This window comes from Cyclopterus lumpus, chromosome 9 (genome assembly GCF_009769545.1).
Source record: "Cyclopterus lumpus isolate fCycLum1 chromosome 9, fCycLum1.pri, whole genome shotgun sequence".
In the NCBI taxonomy this organism is placed as follows: Eukaryota; Metazoa; Chordata; class Actinopteri; order Perciformes; family Cyclopteridae; genus Cyclopterus; species Cyclopterus lumpus.
Window position 1 is genome coordinate 15,352,429 of NC_046974.1, and position 15,722 is coordinate 15,368,150.

A 15,722-nucleotide genomic window follows, 5' to 3' on the forward strand; every position below is an offset into this window, starting at 1 on the left:
CAGCAAGAGTCTCCACTTTGTGCTAATGTGCTTTAAGTTTGGGTTGTAAACTATACTGAATTCCCATGCAGTTACCTTTTTTTGTTAAGTGAACATATCAGTCAAAAGACTGAACAAAGTACATACATTGTTCCCATATATGCATCCTCCACATCCTCAGTCACACACACACACACACACACACACACAAAAGGTATTGCAAGATGGGAAGTGTCAATCATGCCTTGGGCGCTGGAAAGGCTTCACCTTGATGTACCTCAGTTAGATGGAAGTAGAAATAAAGACTATAAAGAGAGGGCAGTGTGTGTTCATCTGAGGTCATATTCAAAGCTGCGGAACGTCCCATTGGCTCGAACTAAATCCAGATTAGGCCCCTGGAGACACAACAGGGTCTTTTCAATACAGGATAAGTACAAGTGAAATGTAAAGCAAGATTATTTGACAGGTAGAATTGGCTGGGCTGGAACAATACACCAGAAAAGACTATAATTATGTGGCTATCCCTCCTGCATTCTCCCTATTCACCCCTTTTGATGTCCTTCTTCCTGCAGTATAAATGTAATACAATATCATTGAAACCACATAATTAGGGTAAATGCTTATGCTGTACAAGTTGTTCCTTGTTAAAACAACTGTGAACTGCATAAATCTACTTCATTCATTCATCCGTTTCCAATGATTATTGTTCTTATCTTGTCATAATATTAAAACCATGTCATGTGTTTGTTGGCCGGTTCTCCTGGCAAGAGATTGTGAAATGATTTGTGCAGGCAGGAGAGAGACTCAAGACAATGCCAGAAAGTTATTGTGGTTGAACAAAAAAGCTCCCGAATGGCTCTTGTTTGTTGGACACCAGACAAGAGAGTGAGTGATATCTCCTTACTCCTATCAAGCAGTCTTCTGAGGATGAGGGAAATCCTCCCTGAGAGGCGTTTGTACTGTGATGGCTCAACTAGAGAAGAACCAACCTCCAAGCACCATAAGAAGAACAGAGAATAGAAAAGTGCCTACAATAGAAAGTAAATGGCTATCCTGAATTTAGACATACATATACTGTGCATCCTATAATCAAATCATAAAAAGACTAACTCAAAGATAACAGGTTTAATTACTACGGAGATAGAAATATGTCACAACTGGCAATCAGTAAAAGCTAGAGTAAGGTGAAAGTAGACAGTATAATACCATCATAAGGTGATGTGGCACAGATATTTGGATAGTGATTACACTCGTCTTTCAATATGTCAGCACTGCACTGACTTAAGTTGACAGCACTTGCATGCTCAGCGAAGCTGTATGAGCCCAAGAGGTTTAGGAGCTCAAAGTGCTTTGAGGGGCAAGGCCCCGATCACACCGAGACGCAGCACAAGAAACGCGGCGCACCTGGTGTGCACTCCTCTCCTCTCGCATATAAAAGTAGATGTGATAGACCGCTCTCGACAACTAGGCTTTTCTTTGGTCAGTAAAGACTTATATTTCATCCAAAGTTTAATTAGTTGGAGTGCTTTAAGTTTAAACCCATTTATAAGCAAAATATGTAACAATGCCTAATTAAATCAAATTAAATCATATTTGGAAAATGTTACTGTGTTGACAACAATTACATACAGTACTTGCAGGTGAGCTACTACATGTACATAAATACATTATGCCAAGAGCGGTTGGACACAATTTTATTCTGAAATCTTTCTCATATTTTACTGCCATACATTCTCCATTGAATCGCCACCTTAACGTGGTGGAGGAGTTTGAGTGGCTCAGTGATCCTGGGAGCAATGTTGTCCGGGGCGTCAGCCCCTGGTAGGGTCTCCCAAGGCAAACAGGTCTCGGGGGAGAGCCCAGACTAAGAGCGGTTCAACAAACCCTGATGATAAGCAGCCCACGGATTGTAGCCACCTTGCCCGGACAAGGGAAACCGGGGCACCCTCCCGGAGCCAGACCCAGGAGGGGAGCTCGTCGGCGAGCGTCTGGTGGCCGGGCTTTCGCCCATGGGGCCCGGTCGGGCTCAGCCCGAAAGAACAACATGGAGCAGCTGTCACCCTGTGGACCCACCACCCGCAGGGAGAATTATCGGGGTCGGGTGCTATGTAGACCGGGCGGCGGGCCAGGCGGGAGACCTGGGCGGGCCGATCGCCGGCAGCATAGACTAGCTCTAGGGACGTGGAACGTCACCTCACTAGCGGGGAAAGAGCCGGAGCTGGTGCAGGAGGTGGAGCGGTACCAGCTAGATATAGTTGGGCTCACCTCCACGCACAGCATGGGCTCTGGAACCAAGCTCCTGGAGAAGGGTTGGACTTTGTCCTTTTCTGGAGTTGCCCAGGGTGAGAGGCGCCGGGCGGGAGTGGGGATACTCACGAGCCCCCGGCTGAGCGCCGCTGTGTTGGAGTTTTCCCCGGGGAACGAGAGGGTCGCCTCCCTGCGCCTACGGGTTGCGGGGAGTAAGGCTCTGACTGTTGTTTGTGCTTATGCACCGAACAGCATTTCGGAGCATCCGGCCTTCTTGGAGTCGGTGGGAGGGGTCCTGGAAAGGGCGCCGCCTGCCGACTCCATAGTTCTCCTGGGAGACTTCAACGCTCACGTGGGCAATGACAGAGAAACCTGGCGGGGCGTGATTGGGAGGAACGGCTTGCCCGATCTGAACCCGAATGGTGTTTTGTTGTTGGACTTCTGTGCTAGCCACAGTTTGTCCATAACGAACACCATGTTCGAACATAAGGTGGCTCATAAGTGTACCTGGTACCAGAACACCTTAGGCCGGAGATCAATGATCGACTTTGTAATCGTATCATCTGATCTGCGGCCGTATGTCTTGGACACTCGGGTGAAGAGAGGAGCAGAGCTGTCAACTGATCACCACCTGGTGGTGAGTTGGATCAGATGGCGGGGGACTCGGCTAGAGAGACCTGGCAAGCCCAAACGTGTAGTGAGGGTGAACTGGGAACGTCTGGCAGAGGATCCTGTCCGGGAGGTCTTCAACTCCCACCTCCGGAAGAACTTCTCACAAATCCCGAGGGAGGCTGGGGACATGGAATCCGAGTGGACCTTGTTCAAAGCCTCTATTGTGGACGCGGCTGCTCGGGGCTGTGGCCGGAAGGTCATCGGTGCCTGTCGTGGCGGCAACCCTAGAACCCGGTGGTGGACACCGGGGGTGAGGGTAGCCGTCAAACTGAAGAAGGAGGCCTTTCGGGCCTGGCTGGCCCAGGGGTCTCCTGAAGCAGCTGACGGGTACCGGCGGGCCAAAAGGGCTGCAGCAACGATGGTCGCGGAGGCTAAAACTCGGGCATGGGAGGAGTTCGGGGAGGCCATGGAGAAGGACTTTCGGTTGGCCTCAAGGAAGTTCTGGCAAACCATCCGACGGCTCAGGAAGGGAAAGCAGGGTCTACCCCAGGCTGTTCTCAGCAGGGGGGGGGAACTGCTGACCCGGACTGGGGACATCGTCGGGCGGTGGAAAGAGCACTTTGAGGAACTCCTAAACCCGGCCAACATGTCCCCCGGAGAGGGGGCAGCGCCGGAAGACTTTGGGGTGGATTCACCCATATCCCTGGCAGAGGTCGCTAAGGTAGTCAAAAAGCTCCTTGGTGGCAAGGCGCCAGGGGTGGATGAGATCCGCCCTGAGATGCTGAAAGCGCTGGACATTGTTGGGCTGTCTTGGTTGACACGCCTTTTCAGTGTCGCATGGGGGTCGGGAACAGTGCCCATGGACTGGCAGACCGGGGTGGTGGTTCCCATCTTCAAGAAGGGGGACCGGAGAGTGTGCTCGAACTATCGTGGTATCACACTGCTCAGCCTCCCGGGAAAAGCTTATGCCAGGGTGCTGGAGAGGAGGCTCCGACCGCTTGTCGAACCTCAGATTCAGGACGAACAGTGCGGATTCCGTCCCGGTCGTGGAACAGTGGACCAGCTCTTTACCCTCGCAAGATTACTGGAGGGGTCCTGGGAGTTTGCCCAACCAGTTTACATGTGCTTTGTAGACCTGGAGAAGGCTTTCGACCGGGTCCCTCGGGGGTTTTTGTGGGGGGTGCTGCGGGAGTATGGGGTGCCGGACCCGTTGGCACGGGCCATCCGGTCTCTGTATGCCTGCAGTAGGAGCTGTGTTCGTCTCCTCGGTAGTAAGTCAGACACGTTCCCGGTGGGTGTTGGCCTCCGCCAGGGCTGCCCTTTATCACCGGTCCTGTTCGTGACCTTCATGGACAGGATATCTAGGCGCAGCCAGGGGGCGGAGAGGATCCGGTTCGGGAGTCTCGGGATCGCCTCTCTGCTGTTTGCGGATGATGTGGTCCTGTTTGCCTCCTCGGACCGTGACCTCCAGCATTCACTGGGGTGTTTTGCAGCCGAGTGCGAAGCGGCAGGGATGAGAGTTAGCACCTCCAAATCTGAGGCCATGGTGCTCTGCCGGAAACCGGCGGATTGCTCCCTCCAGGTGGGGGCAAACTGCCTACCCCAAGCGAAGGAGTTCAAGTATCTCGGGGTCTTGTTCACGAGTGAGGGTAAGGTGGAGCGGGAGATCGATAGGCGGATCGGTGCGGCTGCAGCAGTAAAACAGGCGCTGTACCGGTCCGTCTTAGTGAAGAGGGAGCTGAGCCGGAAGGCAAAGCTCTCCATTTACTGGTCGGTCTACGTTCCAACCCTCACCTATGGTCACGAACTCTGGGTCGTGACCGAAAGAACGAGATCTCGGATACAAGCGGCCGAAATGAGCTTCCTCCGTAGGGTGGCCGGGCTCAGCCTTAGAGATAGGGTAAGGAGCACGGACATCAGGGGGGAGCTTGGAGTCGAGTCGCTGCTCCTTCGTGTCGAAAGGAGTCAGCTGAGGTGGTTCGGGCATCTAGTTAGGATGCCTCCTGGACGCCTCCCATTAGAGGTTTTCCGGGCACGTCCAACTGGTAGGAGGCCCCGGGGAAGACCGAGGACACGCTGGAGGGATTATATCTCCCGGCTGGCCTTGGAACGCCTCGGGATCCCCCAGAATGAGCTGGAAAGTGCTGCGGGTGAGAGGGAAGCCTGGGTCGGCCTGCTGAACCTGCTGCCACCGCGACCCGACCCCGGATAAGCGGGTGATAATGGATGGATGGATGGATGGACATTCTCCATTGTCTGTCTTTAAAGGCACATTATTTATATTCACTTACAGGGATTCTATAATTGAACCTCCTCAAACTGAGGAAATGATGTGACAGCAACAGATTTTTTAATTGGCTTTGAGAGCTCTCCATTTAAATGTGCTCTTGTTCCCTTGCGCACGAACAAAAAGGTTCCTTTTATGACGAAGAGACATCAGAAGAAGACAATGCGCTTGTGTGCAACTGGCTGCGCTTTGTCACTGAGCCCCCCCCCCCCTCTTTTCTTTCTGACTAGTAGACCTTGCCCCTGGGTGCATTCGTCACTTTAAAGCATGGACCAGGGCTGCTGTGTAAAGACTACCTGCATGTAGTACAACTATCCTAGCACGCAGCATATTTTACAGTGATATTGCACTTTAACTGAAAATCAGACTTCAGCCACCTGGTTTGATGCCACACTAGTTAAGGTGATTATAATGCAGTGATGAGCATGTCAGTCTGCATGTTGATGTCTTACTTGGTTTCAGCTCAGTTATATTTGGTTTCACTTCCAGGTTCACTGGATCTGAATATTTGAAATTACATAATGCAGAGGCATAAAATACTTGGCAGACAAAACTGGAAACCATCTGTTTCATTTATAATTCAGATAGCTACTTTTATTCAAGAACCCAGCTTTTATCTGACAAGGGAGCCTAGACTGATTGGTCGATGGAAAATCCCATCAAACCTGTCTGTCTTGTGCAATTTGTTCTTCACCTACAGCAGCAACATGTGAATATTCTGATAAAGCTGTTAAAACACAAAACACGCATTACAACACTGGTTATTACGACATTATTGCTCATATTAAATTCAATCCACTGTATTTCTTCTTATTTGACTGTTTCTCCCTCATTAAAATGAGCTGTCTTGACGCACTCAGGACAGGACGGGTGAGCTCTGCGCCTCAATGCTCATTATTCCAAGTAGACAGGTAGTCAGGCAAAATATACAGAAGGGAGCAGGACAGCTTCTTTGGATGGTGACTTCTACAACCACTAATGAACGCCCTGAAGCCGTCACGATCCAAACCACTGGAAGAGTTTATAAGAGAATATCTGGCATTGCCATAACTGAATGCTTACAAACAGTGTAAGAGCTGTGTTCTTCCGGGCTATCTGTCCTGCACTTAAAATCAGAATCACTCCAGAGTGGAAACATATTGTTTAGCAGAGGGGTTTAATATGAGTTAATACATTTTATACTGGTGCAAAGAGTAGATCAACTCTATTTCTTCCCCCAATGGGAGGAATAGTAACGTGAAATGGATTGACTCAAGATAGCACTATTAAAACATGCTGCTCCACTGACCCCTTTCAAACATCATAAAGTGCCACTCAACCTTAAGTTGAATCTCTAACTTTGGTTCTCTAAAGCTACTAAATCAAATATATATCACAAAATGCATAAACATGTGAAGAATATACAACTCTCTATTTTATTTACTTACACTAAAAGCCTTGATCACACCACCCGTAACACTGGGATAAAGAAGTTAAGACTTGCACTATGATTTAGTGATGTGATACAAAAGTAACCAGGAGATCATAGCATTGTCTCTAAATGTGACAATGTTGTAACTTAAGGCACAGCTGAATTCTTTTCACGCCTAGATGCACAGGAAATGTGCCGCATCGCTCATAGTATTTCCATCTCACTTCACACATTGAAAACAGAGTGAACTGTGAGGAAGAGATGTGTGATCTAATACAACCCAACATGGGGAGAGAACTAGAGAGAAGAAAAAAATAATAGAGGTGAAAAGAGAGTAGGGGGGTTAGTGCCAAAAGAAATATTACATTGACAAAAAAGAGGCATATATAAAGATAAGAGGGGACAGTTCAGTTCCTGTGCCGGTGACAAAGCAATTGCTTTCATTTGGTGGACTAAATAGAGGATTGATAAAGCTGTTCACTCCGTCTCCCCACATAAAACTCAAAGCTGTTGAGGTAACAGGAAGAATAAACAGAGCTCCTACCTGTTCGATCTCGGATGGCCAGGTTGTTCCCTTTCTTCAGAATGATATCCAGCTGGTACATGGCTGGACTGGGAGGTTGAGGTGGGGGCTCTGCATTACTGGGTCCCACGAGGTTGATGCCCTGTAGAGAGAAGAAATTAAACAGGTTGACCAGTGCAGTCCAACTTATTCCAGCATTTTGACTCTTCATCCATGGAAAATTAAAATTAAAATTAAATAAAATGAGCTAATATCTTGATCCATCTTTGAAGACCGACACGGTTATTCGTATATTAAAAAACAGCGGATGACTTTTCTAATGAGAACTATGAATGTTAAACTTAAGCTAACGGCTTATGTTCGTAAAAAAATGTCTGAGAGACTGAAAAGGTCTGAAGAGAGAAATGCCTCGTGCTAAGTCAATACATTACATAAAATGTGTACTCATAGCAGGCAAGCTTCTGAGTGTCAGGCTCTTGGAAGGGGTCATCGATGTGGCTTTACATGTCACAGTGTAGCCCTGAGGTCAGTGCTGTACTCCACTTTGACAGGAAGCCCCCGAAGGTTCTTATCGTGGTTTCCCTTGGAGCTCGAGGGCCCATTAGCAAGCCACATGACGAACCAGGCTATGCGCTGAGATCCACTACAGTGGTGTACAGAATAAACTGATGAGGTGGGTGTGACTACCAGGTGCACTGAATGAGCTGATTAGGTCAGTCAGAGATAGAGTGGCAGGAGAGAAGGGAAGCTTAACTGTGACAATTCATTGCTAACTCTACTTTGGATTAAATATGTATTATTCTCTGTCACAATTCTTAACCACCAGAGAGTAAAAATTGAACAAACAAGTAAAGTACAAATAAGTTAAAGCTAGTATTGACACAGACATAATGACAAATACACTCTCACACTCTGGGTCTTGGACTATTGCCCTGGTCCATCCTTTCGGACAGACTTTGCCCAGAGGATTCGTCTCCTGTCCCCTGCATCCAGACAGTAGCCCTCAGCTATTTCCTCTGCACACTGAGGCCGCAATGGAGGAAAGAAAGGGCAGCCCAAGGTCCATCCCACTTCACCTGCTCTGTGTTTCCCTTTGTTATTCCTTGAAGCTGACAGAGAACTAAACCATTACTACCACAACCTAATTTTCAGTCTCTCTCCAGTCCCAGAGGGCAATACACATGCTGGTGACCTTACAGATCAACATACTGCAATGTAGTGTAGGACAAATAAGCACAGACATAAACAATGTATTTGCAATTAAAGTATTCAGCTGTGACACACACACACAATATACCAAAAAACCATGCCGGTTACAAGACTGTATTTAAGCTTTTGGAGCACAAAGATTATTTATATTTTCAATTAGCAATCCTCTGTGCATACTAAAGATAAAATAACCCTAATCTAAAAGACAAATATAGCACGGTCTGTACATAACATTTAGCAGCATAATGTAAATACTGTCAAGAAAGGAGTTACATTACAGTTTCATGTGGCACCAACCCAGTGAGATTCAACTATCATAGCACTTAAAATGTAGATTAAATAATCCTTGGAGAACTACACTGTATCCAAACTGAATCCATAAAAAATATCAATCAATATCAATGTCCTTTTCCATTAACGTAATACTACTTTGAAACAAAGTTTAAGATTGCATGGAAAATAGTGGTGCATTGAAACATTGCATCCTTCCATTTGGGACCGTTTGCATGTACACGTGATTGCATCTATAATGAATTCATTATATTCATACACACAATGAATCAGAGACCAGAAGGCTGATCCTTCATCAATAACTAAGACAGATGATGTGTCACACTTTTGAAATGGTGAGAGTAAATATCCAATAGGATATTCCACACCAACAGACTCCAGCCAGACACAATCTGCTGCTAACAGTCCAAGAGGAAGGGCTATAAAAGGTTTAGGACTAGATTATCTGGATGTATTACACTAGTCTCCGTTCAGCTCCGGGACATATTATTAAGCAATAAAAAGTACTTTGTCAAACAGCCTCGCTTTTATTGACTTTGTTCCACTGAACTTTAATAATATTACACTGTACAGTAGAACTCACAAAGACCCCACACACAGTTTTAGTTGTAACAAAATAAAGGTTAAACCTAACCCTACAAAGGAAACTGGGGTTGTGGTAAAAGGTGATACAATTATGGAGGAAAAAAAGCTATTGCCAATAGACCATATAGATAATAGTAGTTTCTTTCTGGTGTAAGTAAACAGTGAACATCTTACAGTTGTTCAATCTTTTTTATGTCTGTACATATTCAGTCTCTTTCAATTGTAAATGGGAAGACTGACGAATATGATTAATAAGAAAAAGTGGTGTTTCTGTCAATGCTTCTTTTCACTTGGTGAATTGGGGATTCATTTTTGACAAAACCGGTGGTTTATTTTGTTTCTGTGGAGTTTGAGTCACGTTTTTTACCACAATCAGCTCGGTCAAATTACTGGCATGCTGGAAATCGTTATTACTCACTGCAGATCGTAGCTGGAGCCCATAAATACCTGTGACTACTGCAGAGTAATTTGTCCCAGGAATAAATGCAGATTGTAACTTTTCACACTGAAGAGAAAAGACAGATGTTTTTTTGGGAGTGGGAAAGGTGCTTATGACTGTGACATGCAGTTAAAGCTTGACTGCTGCTTGAAAGAAGTGAAATGGCCTACTGGGAGATTTTTCTGAAAGTTCACATCTAACGGAAAAACCGTTAAGTACCAGCTGCTTTGTCAACTTTATTTTGGGGTTACCAACCAGATACATCTATCTCTTATCCTGGATTATGTGTCATGACAGTGGTGTCTTTATGAAAGAGGAAGCCTGTATTAGCCCTGGGCACTGTGTGGAGCCAGACACTCATTTCTCAAAGAGATGGCATGTAATTTCCAGGCTCTGCACCTCCTTGCATAACAATAACCTGATCCTGGTTTGCTCATTAACAAGGTTTTGTGACAGTTCTCCTTCTGTGAAGAGATGCCACTTCCAGCTACTTTTTCCACTTTTATATCCAAGATTATGTCATCTTTAGTTCTTTTCATTTACTGTTATCTTTCTGTGGGTCAAAAAACGTTGGAGGAACAACCCATGTGCATCACGTCAGGCAGTGCTAGAGGCTACAAAGCATCTTTTTAGAAAATAAATACATTTATATAATATACTCCATTAAGGAATAATTGTTCTACATTTTTTTGCACAAGACATTACTAATATATTTTAGGCAGTTGACATGTAACTTACTCCTGGGGCTTCATTTTCTTAGTGTAGAACTAATGTTAACAAATTCATACAGTCATACAGAGTCCATTTCATTCAATATCATGCTATTCTCTAAAAACCAAGAACAAGCAATGATCTGATATCTGATTTTGCTGCACTAGCTGAAAAGAAATGCTGTGCTGCTGTAATTGGGTAATTTAATCCATTTAACAATTTCCGTGATTCAACACAATGCAAAAATAAACATTCAAACATGCACAGAAACACAAAGATGCATTTTGGTAAAGCACATTGTGTTCAGTGTGACTTGAGGTGAGTAAAAGAAAAATGGGTATCTTTTGCTTCTTTATTTGTTCTCACATGTTCCATGTAGTCCCACACTGAGGCTGACCTCAAGCCAAAAGCTAAGCAAGTGTATTAACTTGTAGTTTATCACACATCAGTAATTAATCTCACAGCGCTGGTGAACAGCCTGGTGTCTTATTTAAAGATACAATACTTGGTACGTGGCTGTTGATAGATGATCATGGTCTTGATAACGACTACATCAGGCTGCTAAGCCCCATTGGCAGGACAATGCAGTTTGGTGTCTCAGGGTCATGTGTTTAAAAATAAAATCGATGTGCTGCTGACATGTGATATGTGACATGTGACATGTCTTTTCAATGTCTGGATGAAAATGTGAAAGGAAACTTAAATATGCTTTAATAAATGCAACTGAGCCTGCAAACAGGAACGCCCACAAGTAGGTCATTATTAATTAATAATGAAAACAAGGAAACTGAAATTGAAATGTAGTTCACCTCTCCTGGGAGGTGAGAAGAACTGGCTTAATGCTAAAGTCTGAATATCTTCTCTAATCTTTGTGAGTTTGATTCCTTGAAGGCAGGGATCTCTAGATATGCCACGGGCAAAATCACAAGATATTGGAAGAGTGTTGCTACGCAACCACAAAAAAAAAAAATCAGAAATAATCTTAACATATAAAACCTGTTTTCTGTGATAAACACAGAAATAGTGTATACTGCGAGTAGAAAAAGGTGTGTGTAACATCAAGGAAGGCTGAGCCTAACCCAGGTCTGATATTTAACAGGCTAATACAGAAATCATATTATTTCTCTTTATGGATTATTTTTCAGCCACAGAGCCTCTTCCCAAGCTTTGTTTGATGGATACCAACATACCATGTGCAGGCAGAGAGTTTAAGGTTTAAAGATAAAAGCATGCAAGCATAGCATCGTGCACATATGAAACACCTACACACAGATACATTCACACATTTGGCATATGCAGACTGACTTGAATGTCATTACACTTATTAAAACAACACTATTTGTAATGAACAACAACCATGTACCAAAGAATATAGAACAAAGGAGATAAGATGTCTAACGGCTGCTAGATGGCGCTATGGTAGCGCTGTCGCCATTTTTAACTAAATACGCCAATGATTCTGTGGCCATGGACATACGAAGAGGTAAATCAACTTCCCAGTACAAACCCTTTAACAGCCCTAATGTCCTAAAAGTTGTAAAATGCACTAATGCTGGTAGCACAACATAAGCATTTAACAGAGTATTAGCTGGATATAGGACATATGGGGGAGGCGAATAGAGAGAAAGGAGAGATTCAGGTTAGCGTTATTTACAGCTGTATGTTATGTTACACTATAATATATTTCTCCCTCAAGGCCCTCCAGAAAAAGAAGAGAGTGACAGTGTGATGTCATTGTATATTATTATTATTATTATTATTATTATTATTCAGTGGCTTTCAGTTCTTTTAGGGTGCTTTCACAAAAAAACATTTTGTCCATTTTAATCCAACTCTGGTGCTTAACCCCTGGTGTGCTGAGTTTGGGCATCTGTAAACGCATTAATTGTACTCTGGTGAGGACAAACGTCCGAAATTTCCTCTCGCAATTTGTTGCAAGCGGTCTATGACCGTTTCCAAGAAAACCAAAACACAGGCTACCTGCGCAGGCATTGGTTGAGATGGACACATCAGGTTAGTGAGTGGCAAAGGACTGACATTGACTTCTGCAAAGTGCGACGTTAGCTCGACATCTTGGCCGAAGAGAACATATTGAATGTGCTGAATAAGGACTTTTTAAGTCAGTCAGTCAAGATAAAATCAAGGGGAAGGGATCCACAAATATCTTTTTTTGATATGGTCTGCTTTAATTTGTGCACTGTGAAATGGAACCAGACAAAATAGAAAACAAACCAAAAGTATACATTTCACTCGAACCAGCCACAAGTACTATGAAAGCAGCCTCAGCCTCTTTCTTGTAGACAACCAACGAAACCAGCTAAGACAGAATGCTTCATCTTTGTCAAAATGCAGTACTGGAGGAAAACAATCTTTGGTTTCTGTGACTTTGTGTTCCGCAGAAATATTCATATTATCCTTCGGTAAAATCTTAATTAAATTAAATAAATCAAAAAGGATGAAAATATAATGTGCTAGAGAATAAAGGGATCACATTAAATACTATTGAAACTTTTTAAATGTACCTCTAAAGATAACTAAACAATACTATTGATCATCAATCACTAATAAGTCTGACAGGAGTACCATCACTCACTAAACTCATAAATGCTCCATCTAAAACCCACATTGCTGACTTTTTTTTTTTAGAATAATCTTCTCTCTACTGCTCTTTACCTTTCTTTTCCTCTCTTTCTCTCACTAAGACCATGTGACAGTATTACGACCACAAACCACTTTTCCACTATCATTGTATCAGACTAAATATTATATTAATTTAATGTTTGCACAATGATGTAAAACAAATTGCTCAAACAGCCAACATAGACAAATATGCACATAGTTCTCTTTCTTGTCACACATTCAAGAATCAAAGCCTTGAAGAATGTTCTCCATTAAACCTTTCCAGCCAAATAAGCTGTTTCATCAAACACCGTTACCTCAGGACCATCACTGACCCTCTCCTGAGTATGTGCAGCCTCTTAAGGTACAATGTGACAGAACAAAGACCCAGTTCAAGGCTCGGGCAGGTAGACAACAGCCACTTGGCTATAATGAGGTATCTTTGGTGTGTTTGAGTCCTATTTTCTAGAAGTGCACTGTACAAAAAGCAGACAGTGAAGACACTGTCCCGTATAGCACCTATAAAGCCATTCTCAGACTGGGGTATAATAATGTTCTGCTGACAAAAGCTGAAACACTTACCCATGTGCTTGAATAAGTGACAGTTAAAACCCTGATAAGTAGAGGAGTCAACAGTGACTGTATTAACACCTTAAAGTATTTGGCATTAATGTCTCTCCTATCCCATAAGCTTGAAGATTTAACAGCCCAGATTGTAATATTTCACAGTATATCATTTGTTTTTTTATCACAAAATAGAAACACAATGATGGTAAGCCAGAGACACAGAGTTGAAGTGATTACAAATCACATACATGGTGAATGAGAAAGAAAGAAAAATAGTTAATTGTCTGCTATAAAACCCTAAAAGAATAAGTTGTTCAAAGACAGTAAGCGTATCAATCTAAACATCAACATCAAACACTCCCCATAAAAATGGTATAAAAAAAAAAAAAAGTATCATAATAAAAACAAGTAGAATATAAATCAAATCATGTCCCAATCAAATGCATGTAACAAATTACTGTACATCATAAAAACTATGCCACATTAAATATGACAGTTGGATGGATTTCCACGGTTAGAACGTGCAGGTGTTCACTAAGGGAAGTGAAGCTCAAAACTGTTTGGGACTACAGCCCAGAATATAAAAAACTGTTGAGTAACTAAATCTGGCATTGAATACTCGCTCAGCTTTATGCTACACTTCAGTAGAGCTGCTTGTATTCAGAGAACAGGTCAGAAGTTTCACTTGTTTAGCTGAGTAAAGAAAGGTGTTGTAGAAAAACATGTTTATATTAATTTACAAAAGGTATTTAAAAATAAATGTAGGATACATAGCCCTGCATCTCTCCCAACCTAAACACAAGTAGCCAATTTACAAGACTATCTTAAACTACTAAAAATCTATATCATCGTCAGATATCCGGTGGGTTTGGAGGTTGCATTTCAGCCAATGTGTTCCACCTCTTCTGATTTAACAGGCTTTGGTTAAATGCAGTTAAGTCACTACTATGACAACTTCAAACACTTCTTATGCCAAAAAATTGCCCCGTTGCCTAAATATTCTACGTGAATGTGGCATCTCTTTATAGAGATTACCCAAAAATGAACCTCTCTTTTTTTTGTCGAGAACAAATATCTGACATTCATCTGGTGAGCCCCACAAGGACTTTACGAGGAATTAGTATCAACTCAAAGTGAAAATGCACTTCTGAACAAAGATGGACACTGGTGAAGCCGAAAGCGACAGATCAATCTGCTATTATTAAAAGTTATTCAGAAGTGACACACAACACTCACAGTAGTCTCATTTATCTGTGGTCAGAAGCAAAGACCCATAACCCACTTAAAAGAGGACTTTTGTGTATGTGCAGACTGTGGAGTAGTCAGCCTACACATGCATATGTATTTGGGGTGGAAGACAGAGAGAAAGAGGATAAACTGAGGACAGAAGCCTCTGAGTTTCCAGTTCCAGTTCAGACCAGCATACATTCCTGTCAAAGACATTATGACATTCACAAAGTTGTCAGATGTTGTCAGATGTTTTTTTCCAACGGTGAGCCTGCAGGTAGGGAAACAATGAGCTTTTCATTGCCTTATAACACAATGCTGGTAATTGTGTATGTTTACACATGCATGACTAAACACTAAATTCAGCATAATCATTAAATAAAGATTACGGATTGGATCGTGTACAATGTAGTCCCTAACCTAAGTGTGATAGTTCAATCCCTGACTGTTATATTATGTTATTTTACATTTCCAAGTAAGTACACAAGGAGAGGAAAACAACATCAAATAAAAGACTGACACAATCTCTATGTGTCACTTTACAACTTGTCTGAATTCATTAAAATGATGAAAGTGAACCTAAGGCTTGAGTGTGGTGCCAGTAAATGCAACGTGTAAACCATTACGTAACATCTTCTCTTTACATTGCAGCAATGCAATGGGGAACAGGGGGACACAGTGGCTATAGTTCAAAGCCTGGTTCATGTCCAATAAACATGTCTAGTTTGACATTTAAAAATAAACCTGGACAGAGCAGAGAGAAGTAGAGAGAGTGGGAAATAAAGAGATAAATAAAGATAACAAGATTGAGAAGGATAGAACAGTTGGAATTGGAAACAACTCTTTGGTACAGTTCTCTTCTATGGACCAGAATGAGTTACCACACTCATGACAAAAAAGCACCCTTATGCGCTGCTGCTCTTTCTAACATCCATGACATCGCCATCATACTCAAGAGATCTTGATGAATACTCATCAAGATCTCTCTTAGTGTTATCCCAGCTGCCCTCTATGT

At 43.1% G+C, this 15,722-nt stretch overlaps 1 protein-coding gene across 3 annotated transcripts in view; it reads right to left on the reverse strand.

Moving 5' to 3' along the window:
* mctp1a (multiple C2 domains, transmembrane 1a) overlaps positions 1-15,722 on the reverse strand; it is a 170,541-nt gene that overhangs the window by 77,448 nt on the left and 77,371 nt on the right. For all 3 annotated transcript variants that reach the window (XM_034540701.1, XM_034540700.1, XM_034540699.1), the window contains exon 2: positions 7,081-7,201. In XM_034540701.1, coding sequence (XP_034396592.1) covers positions 7,081-7,201 — 121 coding nt within the window. The remainder of the gene's footprint in view (positions 1-7,080; positions 7,202-15,722) is intronic.